The following is a 17,625-nucleotide window of genomic DNA, read 5'->3' on the forward strand; positions in this document are numbered from 1 at the left end:
ATGTTTAAGAAATGCCTATAGTTTGTTTGATTCCATGCACATTAGTAGTAGAAAACATGTGAATTTCAGAAGCATTTTTACACAGGTGTACTAAACTGATTCTTCCAAACAACTGATCTAACAAATTATGAAGGCATTTACTTATTACCTTCCCAAAAGTGGCAGCACAGGCAGGTTCCAGCTTCTCTTTTCTGCAGAAGTCTAAATAATGTGCATAAAGGATGCATCTTGGTAAACAAACTCCTTCACATACAATATAGTTTTCTTCCAGCCTGTGTAGAGAAAGAAACTGCCAGAGTAAGAAGCAACATGCCATTTCTCCTGATTGCATTTTCCAGTTTTTGGTATTGCTCTCTTTTTTTTTTTTTTTTTTTGGTTGCTCTTCTTTCTTTAATTTTACTGAAGAATTCCATCAGAGCACACAGATGAGTTTCTCCTGAACATGACAGGCACAACAGACAGACTCCACACTCATGGCTTAGGCTAGCTGCAGAATATGGAAAACCTGGAGCCAGATTCCTGTTCTTAATGAGTCTTTTTTTAATGTCTGAACTTTTTTGCTTTATTTAGATAACTAAATTATCATCACCTAAGAGCCAACCTTCATCCGAAAATAAGAGCCTTAACTAGACTATGAAAGACCTGGGTTTAAGCCAGTCCTTTGAAAGGATTTAAGAGCAGGATCTGGACTTGCATCTTCTGTATCCTCAACACCTGAGCTAAAGTCCATTTTTTTCCTCCTTTTGCTTTTTAATTTCCGCTCTGGACCTGAAAATGCTTCAAACCACAGTGAAAAACAACAAACAACGGAGTATTTTGAAGAAGGTGAATTTCTATGTACCTTCTCAATCAGTTTACAGAATACAAGTGCTGAGTGATGGTCATTAAAGTAAAATTTTTAAAACTGAAGCAAAAACCTGACTGGTCTCACTTGAAGAGAATCCTTGGTAACAGCTGGGCATTTCTCTGTTCTACTGTGGGTTTTTGTTTCTTTTTTTCTTTATTGTTTTACATTGTTCTCTACTCCTGCAATGATGTGCAATAAATTTGTTTCTCATATTACACAAATTTGTAAGGAAATACTGCGTTGTGAGCCCTGCATATTGAATAATTTTGCACCGCCCTGCCAGACTTAAATCCTTAACTATTTACACTCAGGAGTCAGATGTAAACTAGAATAAGAAACTAAATAATTAGGGTTAGTCTAATTTTTCAGTTTGAAGAGGAAAAAACACCCCTACTGACAGTCTGCATTTTGTAATTAAGTTCCCATGTAATTCAACAGCACTCCTCCCTAATTTCAAATGTACTTCAATATAAACATTCATCAATTAATGTCTGCAGAATTTGACCTCTTATTTGGTTAACTTTTTTCCCCAGATAAAATAGACCCAAGTTAGGGCCTCAGTGGGTGGGAGAACATAATGTTAAAGAAATGCATTATAAGATAGTGAAAATCTAACTATGACAGCCTTAAAGGACAATTAAAGTAGCCACTCACCAATGCAATTCTTAAATAATGTTTCATTTCTACATTTTTATGATATACTTCATTGATAGCCACATAGTGCGAGAATCTGACTGAAACGTCTGTTAAGTGACAATAATTCATAATTTCAAAACTCAGAAATTTGGGGATGGGTGTCCTTATTTGTAGATGAGGCTCATCCAAAAGAAACCCTCAAAACAAACAAAGGAAACAAAAACTAACTAATGAAACACCCCAAAGATGACAAATTCTTTTTTAAAGAACAGCGAGATGTCTCCCTCTTTGCCGGTTCAGCTGTTACTGGTCCCTCTGAGTGTGACGGACACTTCGGCTCGGTCCTGGAGCCCCCGGGGCGGGCAGCGGGGGCTGTCTGGAGCCCTACCATTGCAGGGTGAGCTGCGTCTGCTTCTTCTTGTCCTTCATAATCTGCGCGATGCTCTTCTTCGAAGACGAGCTCTGGTCGGCGGCTGTCAGCGCGCCGTCGCGGGCATCCGCATCCTCTTCTTCCGAGGAGAGGGCTTCGCTGCCGAAGCGTGTTTCTGTGCGCCGCGGGGGACAAGAAGAGAGACCCAAGGGCATGGTTACGGTCCCGCAACACGCCTCCCCTCCCACCTGCCGCCCTGCCCGCCGCGGGCTGAGGGACGGCCCCGGCAGCCGCGTACCCGCCGGAGCCCGAGCAGCGGCTCCCGCTGCCCGTCCCCGTTGGGCACCCCTGCCCGGCCGCGGGGCACGCTGCCGGCTCCCAGCCTTTACCTGCCTTGATGCCGGCGGACAGCGGCGGCTCGGGCAGCGCCTCCCGGGCGCAGGGCAGCAAGCCTCGCCCCAGCAGCCCCGCGTAGCGCTCCTCCTGCGCCTCGGCGGGCACCGCCTGCGCGGCCGGGAGGTGCAGGAAGGCGTCCCCCTGCTCGGGTCCCTTGGCCATGCTCCTCAGCGGCGCCGGCTCTGCCCCGGCGCGGCGCGGGCGGCGCCCATGGGCGTCGGGAGGCGTCGGGAGGCGACGGGAGCGAGCGGACGGGGCGGGAGCGGCGGCCTGAGGGCGCGGTGGGCGACGGCTGAGGCGTGGGCCGGGGCTTTGTACCGCGGCCGGAGACGGTGTCGGCCAAGCACCGCCGTGAAGGGGAGGAGAGGCGATGCGGGGGCGGCGGCGGGGGACAGGTGTGCCCTACGCCGCTGTCCGGGGCGGCTGCACGGCTCTCCTGCGGGCAGGGGCAGGGACGGCCCGCCCGCCCAGGGGGCTCCGCCTCGCACGGCGGCCCTCAGGCGGCTGTCGGGCGGCGGCGGGGAGGGGTCTCCCTCCCTGCCTCCGCTTCCCCTCCTGCCGCCGTGCTCGCTCAGGCCAGAAGGGGACAGGGGACGACTGAAGGCCGAGGAGGTTCGGGGGAGCCGGCCAGGAGCAGATCTGCCGGGGATTTAATGATTAACTCCCGCCGGCGGTGGCTCCGGCTGGTGTCAGGGAGCAGCTCCCGGCCCGCCGCAAGGGGCGACCGCAGGGTGCCCATGTCCCTTTAGGGCAGAGGGCGGCCGCGGAGGTTCCCCTTGTTCTCCCCTCTGACGGGTGACTGACGGGAGCTCTGCGCTTCGCAGCTGCCTCCTGACAGCCGCAAGGCCGGCCGTGGGACCCTTCTGGACACTATCCGTCACTGTCCCTATTTCCTTCATTTCCAGTGTAATGTTGCGTGTGATGGAACAAAACATCTTCATTTTGTGTATTCATCTGGCAGGCGTGTGTCTTTGCTTTGCTCCATTTCGGCATACTGACTGAGAGATGGCAGGAGAGAATCATGGAAAGTGGTGCTTGGTTTTTCCAGAGAACAAAATTGTCAGTAGGACGGAAATTTAGTCTGATCACTGCAACATCCACTGTTTTAATAAATTCTCATTAAAGCAAAGTGTTAGGTGTTGTGCTGTTCCAGATCAGGACTGGGAAATTGTAGTATGACTTGCGGTAGCAAGCAGCCCTGAAATGTTATATTGGATGAATTGTGAAGTATTCTTGGAGCCATCAAGTAGGGCTGGGCTGTCACAAACACAAAGCTCATGAGCAGCTGTTTTCCTTCTCTCTTCCAGTCTTCTGTTGCACCTCAAGTCGTTGATCCCACCAGCACTACAAAGCAGCAGAATATGGCCACTGCCACTCCTGCACAGATGCATTGGCAGACCAGCTATCATCTATCAAATCCATATTTAACAAAACCCTAGGTGTGCCCATATCTGCTGAAAGGCCCAAAACCTCATCATAAGAATAAATTACGGACTTTAGACCCAAGGCAGACCTGTGAGAGGGTCCCAGAGATAAAAATGTCATTTAGCCCAAATTTTCTGCTGTTCTGCTTACACCCCTTTCCTCCACTGTGTAAAATCTATTTCTTTCATTACTGGTTACTCCATTCAACATTACTTCACTCTTTCCATGTTCCCTTCTTACTTCATTAAGTGATGTTTTACATGGCTTTGACCACACGTGCCTGTGTACCCTAACTCACTGGGAGAGTTCAGTATCTGGTTCCAATAGCTTTGTTTGAGGTTGTGCTAAAATCTCATTTGACTCTCTGATTTTTGCCTGGCCTGAGCACTTCACAGTTTGGTCCACCATGACGAATATTTCTGTGGTATAATAAAACCTCTCAGCTGCTTATTGTTGTGTTGAATCTTTTGTGATCCAAACCAAATGTGACATTGAACATGGATATTTTGGTACTATGGAGCTAAATGTAGCTATTTGTTCTTAAAGGGCAGGATTCTTATGGTGCCAGAATATTCTCAGTGACACTAATGAATTCTATCCATCACCATCAACACAGGGATTAACTGAATAAGGGGTCCAGCCTAGGGACCAGCTAGTTTCCACCCTGTAGCAACCATTTGTAATCTTGCTGAAGCAAAGGAGAGACGCCAAAAGCTATGGCAGGTGGACAATCCTGCCCCACATTTAAGCTCCCTCTTTCTGGAGTCAACAGTCCACCCTAATGTATGATTTCAGCCTTTGGGAGACAGAAAGGATGGGGGAAGTAGAAAATTGGGCTAGCTGAAACCACAAGTACCAAGGACATTACAGCATTGCTTGTGCCTAGAAATTTTTAATATCATTCTGGAGTGTGTTTGTTGAGAATCACGGTCCTAACCATACTGCTTATTACTGAATAAAATCTAATTATGAAGTTGAACTATTAAAACAAATATCCATGTGTAGGTGTTTTTTTAGAATTTTCCTATACAAAACTTGTACACACACAGAGACCTATATATATGTGTGTGTGTGTGTGTGTGTATATATATATATGTGTGTATATATATATACACACACATATATATACATACACACACATACGCACAAAGATGAGTGCCAAGGTGGGTGCATATGTCATCCCTGGAAACATTCAAAGTGAGGCTGGATGGGATGGGGCTCTGAGCAACCTGATTTAGTTGGAGATGTCCATGCACATTGCAGGAGGATAAAATTACATGAGCTTCAAAGGTCCCTTCCAACCCAAACTAATCGATGGTTCTATAATGTGGACTTGAAGCATGCAACACCTCTTGCCTAGCTTTGTCTCAGAATGAGTTTTCTTAGTCTAATCTGTTCATCTCAGTCTCCTTTAGAGTCAGTGGAGAAGAAAAGGTGGCTCCCAGAGGTAATTAATACCAGGCACATTACCCAGTGAAACCATCGCCTCATAAATCTGTTTCCCTTCTAGGTCTATACTGAGAGCTTAGGAAGCCTTGATTGGTTTTAGGTGAATTTTGTAATGATGCAATCCTACCAAAATTCAACAGTCTGTTGTATAGCCTGGAGTAAATTATCAGATATATGTGCTCTATAGGACAAAAAATTATTTGTTTCTTTAATTTTTATGTGAAATATCTTTTATATCAGCACTCAGGTATTGCACCATTTCATCTTGCTGCAGCTTTCCTTTTAGCCAACACAGCACATTAAAACAAAACATTTTTCAACTTTATTCATATCAGTGTGACTTGCCATTAACCACAACGTACCTGAGGGATTCTCTGTTTTGAACTGCAAAATGTTTGGAAGATAAATGCAGCAATAGAAATACAATTTGTTATCGATCTATTCCTGTGTAATCCTGCATGATGTTTACTTAAGTGTTGGAAGCTGTTTCACCTCATATCCTTCCCAGACAAATGAACTACATAGAAGTCTTGATACGGTGTTGGTGCCAGGACTATTTGGTGGACTCTAACACCAATTTCTTTCCAAATATGCTGATAGTACAATAAAAGTAAAGTATGGTACATACCAGTATTCTACAAGGATATAATAAATTAATTTGTCATTATTGTCAGTGTTTGTCATCCTCTTTGTTTTAACATAGCATGAATCTATTTAGCTCTTCCTGAAACTCCATTTCTTTGCAAGAAACAGTTTTAATCACCACCAATTCAAACAAGACAGCTTTCCCATTTGTTTTGGTCCTTTCCACATCTCAGTGTTTACTTTTTGAGAGTATTTTGGTCTTGAAAATTTAAAAAAAAAAAAAAAAAAAAAAAAAAAAATCAGTGCACTAAGCTAATTACTGCATTTGATACTGTCTCTGGCAACACTTTTTGAAAGTATGTATCCAAGAACAGATTTTTTTATTTTTTACACAAAAATTTCTTTAGATATGTATCTCTATTAATTTAAGGGTTAAAGCATTGAAACATCCTCCAAAATCTTAGCTTTATTGTTTATAATAATTATTGATTCATCCCTTTTGATAAATTAACTGTAATGATGACTTGAGAACATCACTCAGTGGAAAAAAACTCTTTGCAGTTTTTTTTTTCTGAGCCTTATAAGGTTCTTATACATCAGCAATTTTTGCTAACTAATTTCTCTAAAGAATTTGCTTCTTTCTGATGTCTTGAGTCACCAGTTTTGTGCATGCGACCAAGTGAAACCTTAGAGAAAGCAAAGGGAAGGAAGGAGGAGGGCCCTCAAATTTTAGCACTTTTCCTTTGGATCTCGCTTCGACCATAGAGGAGGATACTTGTATCACCCACTGCTGCCATTTTGTGTTGTGGCTTCTCTGGTGCTTGTACAAGAAGAAGGTGGAGAAAGATGTGGAAGTGAAGGGAGGGCGCTAGGCAAGGGAAGTGGCATCCTTCATTGTGGGGCTGGGGACTTCTGCTCTCAGTGGGGAAGGGAAGGACGATCTTTCATTGCCCAGCCAGTCCAGCTCAGCAGCTACAGCAGGGGAGTGCAACCCACATTGGTGCCTTTTGACTTCAGCAAGCCCTGTGAACTGCCAGTGCTGATGCTGTAAAATCACACAAATATGGTTGAACTTCATCTGTGCAGCCAACAGAGTGAATAGTTAATATTCAAAACTATGGAACTGCAATCAGCACAAACTATCCAGGAGGAGAACCACCCAACTCCATTGGCTACGCGTGTGTGTGTGCATCAACACAAAAATACCACAAGAAAATAAATTGATTACCCAAAAGATGCTATTGCCCCGTGCCTGACTATTCCCACCTTCTTTTTGTAGGTTCTCATTCTGCCTTATTAGCAATTTCATAGCTTTTATTGTAACACCCTGAACTTTCTGAGTTTTCATAATGTTGAAAATCTTTTCCCAGCTTGGTATGGAATGATCCGCAAACCTTGCCCTGCCAATAATATTACAAGCAGAGCCAGATCTGTGGAAGCATGGGCTTGTCTGACAAGTTAATTCAGCACAGAAGCTTACGGTTTCCCTTATAAGGAACAATTACTGGCATCCAGTAGATGGTGATGTTTAATAATGTATTTCCTAGTCTGTCTCCAGCTGAAAAAGCCAGACCTGTCTCTCTGTCTCTTTACATTTGGGTATTTTACTCACTGCCTGTTCCTATGATCTTTAAATGAAAACCAGTTCTGTTTTGTATAGAAGTGGGCCCTTCTATTTTTTTTTTCCCAAAGAACAAACTTCAAAATAAACAAACCACATATTACACTAACCCCTTCAGAGTTCACATATCTCTATCCCCTCCAAACCTAGGGAGACTTTACGCTCTGTAGATAGTCAAGGTAAACTATATAGTTCTGACCTTATGTAGCTACATGTGAACAAAAAATCTCAATGCTTACCTCTCTCTTCATGTCTCTTCAGTTAATGTTAAACAGTTGTCTCAGGTTACTTATCTTGATTTTGAAATACCATTTTTTCAGTATGTATTCTTTTTTCTTGTGCCAAATTGGGAGAAAATGTTTGTATTCATATAAGTACACGCTCCTACAAGCTTACAGACTGAACAGCCACTTCACCATTCATGTATTTGCACTGTGCTTTGGTGGGCACATTCAGGAAAAAAAAATATTAAGGAGGCCAGCAGTGTTTTTCACTATTCAAACATCTTGTGTTCCTCTGTGAATGATCCAAGAATAGAGCTGAGCTTAGAGCATATGTTCACCATTAAAGAAGTGATTTTGAGAGTTTCTGCAGATACTCCAAACAACTCTATTAGCAGCACTTGTATAACTAGCCTATCCGCAAACAACTTCTAAATAGGTGTTAGCAGAAGCAAACCATTTAAGTCAAGGGACTATTCTGTCTATGCAAAGCTGAGTCCTGAAAGTTCTACCACCATCTAGGTGCAGCTCACTAAACTGCTGCATTCACAGACAGCTCACCACTTCTCAAAACAAGGTTTTTTCCCCTCTGTGACTCTCTGTCCACCCTGTTCTTAGCCATACACTCCCTCTGCTAGCATTCAGCACTTTTAGACACTTCTGTGTCAGTTTAATTACTGAAGTAACAGAAAACAAGGCCAAGAAAAAACAATTAAGGTCTTTCTGATATTTCAAATAGTTGAATCAGCCCAGAAGTGTGTTCAGAGCCAGAATGTGTGTGGGATGGTATCACTGGGACTTGGGGAAAGGGAAGGAGGATGGTTAGGATAAAGGAAGGAGAGGATATATAAGAATAGAGGGGAGAAAAATTTCCTCACTTTTGCAGCAATAGGATCTGCTGAACTGTCTGTGGAACCACGGACCTATTCACGGGTGATGTGCAAAATGTGCTTTTTAGATTAATGCAGCTGCCTTTAAACAAATAATCTCTCACAGTTACTGTGCAACCTTACAATTCTATCGTGTAAAACAACCTTCTTCCTTCCCTTCCCTTCCCTTCCCTTCCCTTCCCTTCCCTTCCCTTCCCTTCCCTTCCCTTCCCTTCCCTTCCCTTCCCTTCCCTTCCCTTCCCTTCCCTTCCCTTCCCTTCCCTTCCCTTCCCTTCCCTTCCCTTCCCTTCCCTTCCCTTCCCTTCCCTTCCCTTCCCTTCCCTTCCTTCCCTTCCCTTCCCTTCCCTTCCCTTCCCTTCCCTTTCCATTTTTAAAGGAATATTACCAATGTTCCTCCAGCTAGGCATGAACAAAAGCGTGCTACACTAGGAACCTACTGAGTGCTCTGTATCTGAGTCTAGTGCTCTGTTTCTCTGAATAATTCTGGTTTTTACTCCAGATTTTTTTTTTTTAATCAATTAGACACATTACACAAAGTCACAGGGACAAACAGTGCCTTCACCTGGAAGTTGCTCAGGCCCTCAGATAATCTTGAAGCAGGACCACTGCTTACCCCTTCGGATATTCCCATTTCTGGCATATGCTCTGTTTTGAGATGCAAGAGTGATGCTTTGAATGATGAGGAGGTGAGGCTGTTTCCTGGATGGAGAGATATTCATGCACTGCTAGCTCTGACTTACTTCAGGCAAGTATTTTCTAAGGTCAGGAACTGTGTTTGCTGTTACTGTCCTGTTCTTTCACTGATGAAATGGTTTTTCCCATTAATGAATATGTTATAGCAAAATATTTAAAAATTTTGGGACAGAACAAAAAAGTTGTTGGTTTTTGTTGCTTGGTTTTTTTTTTTTCATTATATATTTGGACAATATTTTAAAAAGCATTTAGTATATACATTATATTTAATGACAATGTGAGAGCAATTCAATGCCTGATCCAGAGGCAATTGTATCCTTCCTACTGACTTCAATGAGCTCTTGATTAGGTCCTTATTTGCTAAGCAAACATTAGATAAAAATTCACTTTGTCACATGCACACAGTCACAGAAGTATTGTGCTCTAAGAAAAATCACAACTTCTTGCTTGTAGCAGATTCTGGAATCTGTTCTGGAGGAAAATTATCTCAAATATCTGCATAGGAAGAATTATGTTCCTTACTGTCAAAGATCTAAGTCCAACCACAAAGTAGTTGTTTCTGTTTTCAGCACTTCTGAGCATAAATCCTGGCCAAGGACAAAATCCTTAGGGTAGCTGGGATAGTGGACAGGAAGCCAGGCACGCCCTGGGGAGGGCACAGTATGAAACCATGCATGATGCAGAGGATCTAAGTTGATAAGGGTTCCTTGATAAAGGGATACTGGATGTGCTCAGTAACAGCCAGGTTCCCGGTGGTCAGGGTGCTTCCCAAATCATTGACATTAAATAAGCCAACTTGCCTGTTTCCTGCTCTGTTTAACACCAAGCCGAAGGAGGCTGAGTATCTCCTCAGCTCCAGCCAGCCTGAACTAGTCCTTCCCTTCACCCAGAACACCTTCAACACCACCTGTTCCACTTGCTACATGTTTTGAAAACACCATAAAGGTTTTTGCTGTGTCTCTTACCAACAGATGGATTCTGTGATTAAGGGCAGAGAACATTTGTGCAGGATTTAGCCGTACATCCCACTGCAATCTGAACAAACTTGAGTTAAGGGCATCCTGAAGTGATGCCTTGGCTACTGTGACGGCAGTAAAGGGTACTCCAAGAGACAGGGTTATTCTATGCTTTTAGCATGTTGGATTTACCCTTCACCAGATCTCTTGCACTTGTTTGGACTATTTTCATAGAATTATAGAACCATTAGGGTTGAAAAAGACATCCAAGATTATCAAGTCCAACCTTTGACTGAATACCACCATAGCCACTAAACCACGTCATCTTATTTCAACAGCCAGAGGAATTCCACAGAGAAACTTTGTAGATCTCATAATACACTGTTTTGGGGTGAAGAATGATAACACATAGCAATAGAAACCAGCTCTTGGTCTTTATCTAACTACATTTTTAATTTTTCATATATTTGCATATAAGCTTCCAGAAAATATGCATGGACATATCTGCACATTTATCTAAATTCCAATCAAATACTACTACAACACTTTATTAAAAACAAGGCACTTGGAAATGCTCAGTTTACAAATCAGAAATATCATAAATAAACCAGACTGAATAAGATCTAGATCTTTGGAGAAAGAGAAAGCTCTCACAGGAATTAAATTCCTGATGAGAAACTCTGGTGACTATGGGTTTTGTTTCAAAATATGTGTGTTGGGTCTATGGGATTAAACAAATCTGACCCTAAAATTCACTTTCCATTTCTTTTCTTTCATGTTTCCATTAACGTTTTTTTCCTAATAATGCAATGCACATGCTACATTGCCACGTATTAAAACTTCTGTCTTCAAAGACCTTGGTACTTAATAGATCACATTATGCTTTGAATTGGAAGGCACATTGGGACATTTCTAAACATGATAGTCTCACGCCTTCTCTGGACATCTGCCTTATTCTAGTCCTGCAGGGTACAGATGAGTGTAGCCTAAACATATCTGCAGAATTAGGCTGTAAATTACTCTGGTTTAATGCAGAAAATAATTAGTTTTCTGTTTCCTAATTTCTCATTAATGAGATAGGAGTACATGTGGCCCCTGTGCAGAGGCCTTTTTTACTGCCTCACTTCTTGTAATCATGATGTTATGAATCACCTTTCATTAACCTGCAGATATATTCACAGACTCTAATGAGAACTACCATCATCATCATCATCATCATCATCATCATCATCATCATCATCATTGTTATCATCATTATCATCAGCAGGTTTTGATTGTGCCTTGTTGATGATTTTTGAATGCATTCACGTGGAAATAATGACATTAACTTTCTTAACCAAGATATTGTCTCAGGAACAAGAAGAAAATATTTACAGTCTTTCAGTACATAAAAGTGCCTTACCAGAAAGGTGAAAAAAGACTTTTAAGTAAGTTTTGTAGTGACAGGACAAGAGGCAATGACTTAAAAGTGAGAGAGGGTGAATTTACACTTTATACAAGGAAGACATTTTTACAATGAAGTTGGTGAGTTACTGGAGCAGGTTGCCCAGGGAAGTTGTGGATGTCCCATATCTGAAAGTGTTCAAGGCAGGTTGGATGGGGCTTTCAGCAATCTTGTCTAGTGCAAAGTGTCCCTGTCCATAGCAGGAAGTTTGGAACTAGATGATCTTAATGGTCCTTTTCAGTTCAAACCATTCTGTATGTCTTAAGAATCTGCTGCCCTTATTCAACTGCTTAGACAAACGACTGTAAAAGAATTCTGCATCCACATAAGAGCATTTATTCTGCAGATTTAGAAGAAGCAGTATCTGCATTTCAATGTATTAGAGGTAGAGGAAAGATTTTAACAATTTGGATATTAGATGCTACACAAATATGGGTTTTCTTACTACCAGGAGTGACATTAAAACAGAGCTTCCCCAGTGGGTGATGGAAATTTATGTAAAGGAATTGATGTGTGAAAAGAAGGGAACCATTCGAATTTAAAACCAACCAACCAAAAATAAAACAACCCCCCCCCCCAACAAAACAAACAAACAAAAAAACCCAAAAACCAGATGGAAAAACACTATATTTATTGGCCCCAAACTCCTTACGTTCTTTTTTCTTGCTTCCTCTCTGGATTACTTATAAAGGATAGAACCCCCCTTTTCTGTTGGAAGAATCCGTAGAACAACCTGTAGTACAAGGTTTTATACTTATCCTTTCAGACTTTAGTGGCCCCCATCTAAGAGAAAAGACTGGTACATACTTCTATCTTTTAAACATAGAAATATTTAAATATCCCTCTAGGAAAATACTATTTTTTTTCCTTTTTTCAGATAAAACTTCCTGCTTTTTTATGAAATAATGAAATTTCTGTCTGGCAGTGCGGCAATAACCTTTTCATCTATGTAGGTCATAATGTAAGTACCTGAAAATTGCAGAAAATTGAATGCCTGAAAATCTACTTGAGAAAATATCTACAAATCTCTGGCAACAAGTAAAAGAAAAATTCACATAGCTAATGTACTCTTTGCTCTGTTCTTGGTTGATCCTAGTAAGTTTTTGCTGTCTTTTGCATAGCTGCTGACGTAACTTGTTTCTTCTTCCAGTTAATGGGTGTCATGATAGTTGTTCTATCACCCTCAGCTTTAAAGGCTGGGTGGTTGCAAGGAGATTTCATACCAAACCTAAGATCAAATTCATTTATGTGCTGGTAGCCATTTCATATTGTATTTCTAAAATGTGTATAAGCTGAATGCTTGTGAGAGTAACTGCAGATTAATGGGTTTATCCATCCTGGAGCTATTTCTTCAAAGACAATTTCTTGTCAGGAACAGAAATGACTTACAGCAAAAGTCTCTTTCCTATTTTCTTGTTAGTCAAAGTTAGTAATGCAGTATTTTTGTATATGCAAGCTGTCCTTAAACAATAGTGCACAGTATTCTGTAGGAAGTGTGTAGAATGCTATGCTACTCTACAATATTATAACAGTGAACTTTTTTAGTAGTAAACATTCCCAATGGTTTTAATGTGTGAAACTTTTTTTCTTTTTTCCTCAGTCTTTCAATCTGAAGGTTGAAGTCAGCCTCCAGAGTGACTCATGGATTTGCTATTTTGGGTTCTTTTCCTTATCTGAAAGGAATTTTTATGAGTGTCACCTGTTCTGCCTGTACTCTCTTTGCAGGTATATGTTTACTTTTATAACACAATCAGTTAAATCTGGTAAGGTGAAATGAAATCTTTTAAGATCTCAAAAGATCTTGACCAAAGTAAATTAAAAAGTCCAGAATAAGGGTGACAGTGACAACCTTGAACCAATAAGCAACAAACCTGGACTGAGTTAGCTAAGGCATAAAACCTATCTACCTTCAGGAATCTTGTACCTTGCCTACAGAGCTGGGTAAGGAGCTCCTAACAGCTTATCTCCTGTACAAACATAAGGAGATTTAGGTTCTCAGAAACACAATTCCCCAAGAGCTCGTGGCTGAACTCAGGACTGCCTACAGTAGTTTGTCCTGAGAGGAGCCTCAAATCCCACTTGCATCTTCTACAGTTTGGCATCTATGGACACCTATTTCCAGGCACTATTGAGTGTGGCACTATCATGGAACTACACAATAGATGATGTTGAAAGAGACATCTGGAAATTCTCCAGTTCAATCCCAAAGTATGTTTTTCTATGTCAAGATAACTAAGTATTCAGGGAAAGGCTTTGTGCATGCTCAGATATGAGGTTTCAAGACAGTGACAAGATAAAGGTTTATGAAATCCGAAAGTGAAAATCTGCTCTTTTCCTGCCATTCCAGGTCCTGTCAGCTGGCATATTTGGTAGACATGGACTTGATTTTCTTCTCTATCTGAAGAGTTTTAAATCCATGTTTCCAAATGTGTTCGTGTTAGAGTATCCTGAGGGAGGAAAGCAAATGATTTCTCTCTTCTTCTTATGCTGATATTTGAGTAGACTTGAACATTTGAGTGAGTATTTTCATGAAACATTTTACTCATTAAGGCATTCTGTTAAAATTGGGGTCCAGCTGACTTTCAGTCCCTGCCTCCAAAACCTATTTTCATTTCTTATTCAAATTACTGTTTAATATTAGCAGTTCTGCTTAATCTCCAAAATGACTGAAGAAAAATGCTAATAGTTGTAAAGGAACTTCCGTGGGACAAGCTCTGCAAGAGTTAAAAAATCACTAAGTGCTATTTGCAAAAGTGATTTAATGAGAATAAGCACAAGGTCACCAAGATGGCTATCTCAGTTTATGTGGTTATCTGTCCCTTTAACAGCCTGTACTCAAAATCAGCACTCTCAGATCCTCCACAATCAATACCCTTGGAGGTGTCTAAAAAGTGTAACTACTTACATTTTTAAATTTGTATAAAACTAATTTTATTTCAAACTGTGCTCCTTATTAATAATACTGAGAGTTGCTTGGCATGAACTTCATACTTGCTTGCCTTTGGCATTTTTGTGTGGGATGACTTCCAGCCAAACTTTCTTGCTGATAGAATTTTCCAAAACGTGCCAGATATACTAGGCAATACAAACCCAGGAATTTATGAATATGCTGTCTCTTAGGAGGGTTCTTACTGCTCAGGCAAGAAGGGCTTTCTCAAACAAATTGTCAATGATATTCCAGTAAGTATGTGGCACTGGAAGAAAAAAGGTTTGAGTCCCCTCCTTTCATGTAGCAAAGATCTCACTCTAGGATTGAGAGCAGTCACTGGCAGAAGGACCCCTGGCCTCCAGTCTCTCAGGAGAAAGACCAAATACTAAGTTAGAGGTTTTCTTTCCCTCTGGGTGACCTGTTCACTACAGGCTGGGACCAAATATTTGCATTTGGTCATGCATCAACAGATGAACGAGATTTCTGCTCTCTTGTTTTTCAATTAAAAGAGGAGGGAGGAGATGGAACAGAGGAGAGAAAGAAAACCTGGTGAAAAATTCTGAAAATGTCATCTCAATAAATTGGGTCATGCCTATCGTGCTGGCTTTTAGAAAAATTGTGCTGCATCCAACCTACATGTAGCTGACTGTCTTGGCTGGGTGGGATAGGATTAGGCTTGCTGTATTACTTAAATAAAACAACCAGGTATTTTACATTCAGTTTTGGAATGGCTAAGGTATTTCCTGTCAACATCAGAAAATTAAAATCCCCTTGTTTTTTTCACTTTAAAATTGTGTTTGACTTGAAATTTAATCTAAGTATATTAAGATATCAGAGAAAAGCTAAGTGAAACAAACATATCTGATCTGAACTAAAAACGTTCAAATGTAGGCCCTTTCACAACTCTGTTTTAATTTCTTAAATCCTTTTTCTAGCATAAACAGCAGAAGTGCACTGAATATGTTCAACATGGAATATTGACACTTTCTCTAAAAGAAACTGCTGTGAGACTGCCCGGGATGTCCCTGACAATCCAGGGAAAAGGTCGAAGTCTCTGCCACGCCCCAGCACCTCAGTTTTTCACAAGAAATACTCCAACAAGGTCATTTGCATCAGGGAAAATTCAGCTTTCAAGGAACATCAGGAGACACATTACAACATTGTGACCTGATAAAGAAAAACAGGATTTGTCCTTCCCACCATGCAGCTCAGCTGACACCCTCTAGAGGACAAACTCAATGAACTTGAAAATTGAGTTAATTTGTTTCTCAGGAATTAATGTGAGCTGTTGGCTTCCATCCAAATTCCATTTCAATGCTGATGTATTTATAATTTTTATCTTTGTTTTTCATAACAGACTACAAATCAAAATAATGGGTATTTGTCTTCCCATTTTTTAATTTTCATATTTAATATTAATCTATATAGATCCCAATAAATAGAAGACTTTTTAAAAGGTATTTGAAATTAAATCATGAAATACCTCCTTATTTTGTTTTTTTCCCCATTATTTAGACTTCCTTAAAAGAAATCAAAATCACTGTGTTAAACACTATAGTTCTATTGATCAAGAAATCTAGCAATCTTAACCAATATTTAATCTTCTCTAATGAAAATTATGGGATTTCATTTGAATGTTGCTGGCTTCTTCAGAAAGGACAACTGCCATTTTATCAGTATAAGTCTTGTCTGAGTGAGGAGGGCTACCCTACTCCTTTGAATAAGAGTGAGAATATCCAAATTTATTCTTTCTTCCCTTAGCTATTATGCATATCTGGCAGAGGATTTTCCTATCTGTTACATGATTGGAAACAACACAATTTAAACCAGTTTAAAATAGAAAGTAATGAAAAATGTCTTTCCCCTTTAACAGTACCTGACTGAAAGGGCTTCAGAGAAAAGATATTCCTGTTGGAATCTAAGCCATTATCATCTCCATGAGAAACAACAGGACAAAGAAGTTGAGCCAAAATGTTGGTTGATTGTTTCATGTACAGTGTATTCTCTCTTTGCTGGACAAAGTAACTGAGAGTTGCAAAACTTCTTTCTGCACAAAAAGACCTGTCCAGGTGTAGAAACTGGAAACACAAGAGGAGCAGGTGGTCCATTTCCAGGTGTCCACTGCTTTGAGGGTACACTCTGTTGGCCTCACACTCAAGTCATACCCATCTTCTCTTGTACATTTTTAACTGTGTGTCCTTTCAACACTTTGCCAAAAATTTACCAGGCATAAATTTACAAGATGTCCCCTGAAGGATTAGTGCTGAGGGCTTGACAGGACCATCCTCCAAACCTCACCAATTCTGGTCCTTCTCAAAGACCAAGTGGAAGAAATAACCATTTTGTCATGGCAACAGGTAACTTTGGGGCACACAGAGGTACTGACAGGACCTCTTTGTCTCCCACAAGATCCTCTAAAGCCTCTTAGAATTCACCTATGGCTCTCACAGTAGCTTTGGGATTGTCAGGTCCTGTTTACCATCTTTGTACTGTCTATTAGAGGCAGCTTTCAAGAGATGATGGTACTTTACAAAATTCCCCTGACTCTTACACTTGAATCTACTTGCCAGGAAATACTCCTACGCTGACAACTGTGAAAGTCTAGTGTTGTGTCCATGATATGTCGCTACATTTGAAACAAGGAACTCTGTACCATACGATTATTTATATTGCACCTAAGTCCTGAAGAAAAAAGGATGTTTACAAATGGTTCAAGTCAATTCTGCAATACTAGATTAGGCTGAGGTATCTTAGCAAGACTATTACGTACTTCTCATCACTAGTAGTAATTATGAGTTATAGGTCTTGAAAACAAAAAAAAACCCCACCCTTCTTTCTTTTGAAAATAATACGGTGACATAAAATCCGTGTAGTTGACTTGAAAGCGCACCTCTTTTTATGGTGTTTTTATAAATAACATGAAATTATGCACCAATTATATGTGATGTTTATTATGTCAACTTCCACTTTCCAAAGTGACCAAGTAAGGATTTTTTATTTGTAGGTACAATCCTCTTCTATAGAAATTAATAGGTTTTTAGATGCTGGCCAGAGTAAAGTTCCTTTTCTGCTTCTAATCATAAACCATAGCAAATTTGAAGTTTAAAATTATTGGTACTGTATTTCCATTGAGTCCTTATTAAAGTACTTAGTATGAAGCCTT

At 40.7% G+C, this 17,625-nt stretch overlaps 1 protein-coding gene across 1 annotated transcript in view; it reads right to left on the reverse strand.

The window, feature by feature from the left end:
* The window catches only part of RFX6 (regulatory factor X6), a 32,630-nt gene extending 30,219 nt beyond the window's left edge, over positions 1-2,411 (reverse strand). The window contains 3 exon segments of the mRNA XM_040058144.1: positions 149-272; positions 1,872-2,028; positions 2,243-2,411. Coding sequence (XP_039914078.1) covers positions 149-272; positions 1,872-2,028; positions 2,243-2,411 — 450 coding nt within the window.
* Between the last annotated feature and the right edge of the window lie 15,214 nt (positions 2,412-17,625).

This window comes from Hirundo rustica, chromosome 3 (genome assembly GCF_015227805.2).
Source record: "Hirundo rustica isolate bHirRus1 chromosome 3, bHirRus1.pri.v3, whole genome shotgun sequence".
In the NCBI taxonomy this organism is placed as follows: Eukaryota; Metazoa; Chordata; class Aves; order Passeriformes; family Hirundinidae; genus Hirundo; species Hirundo rustica.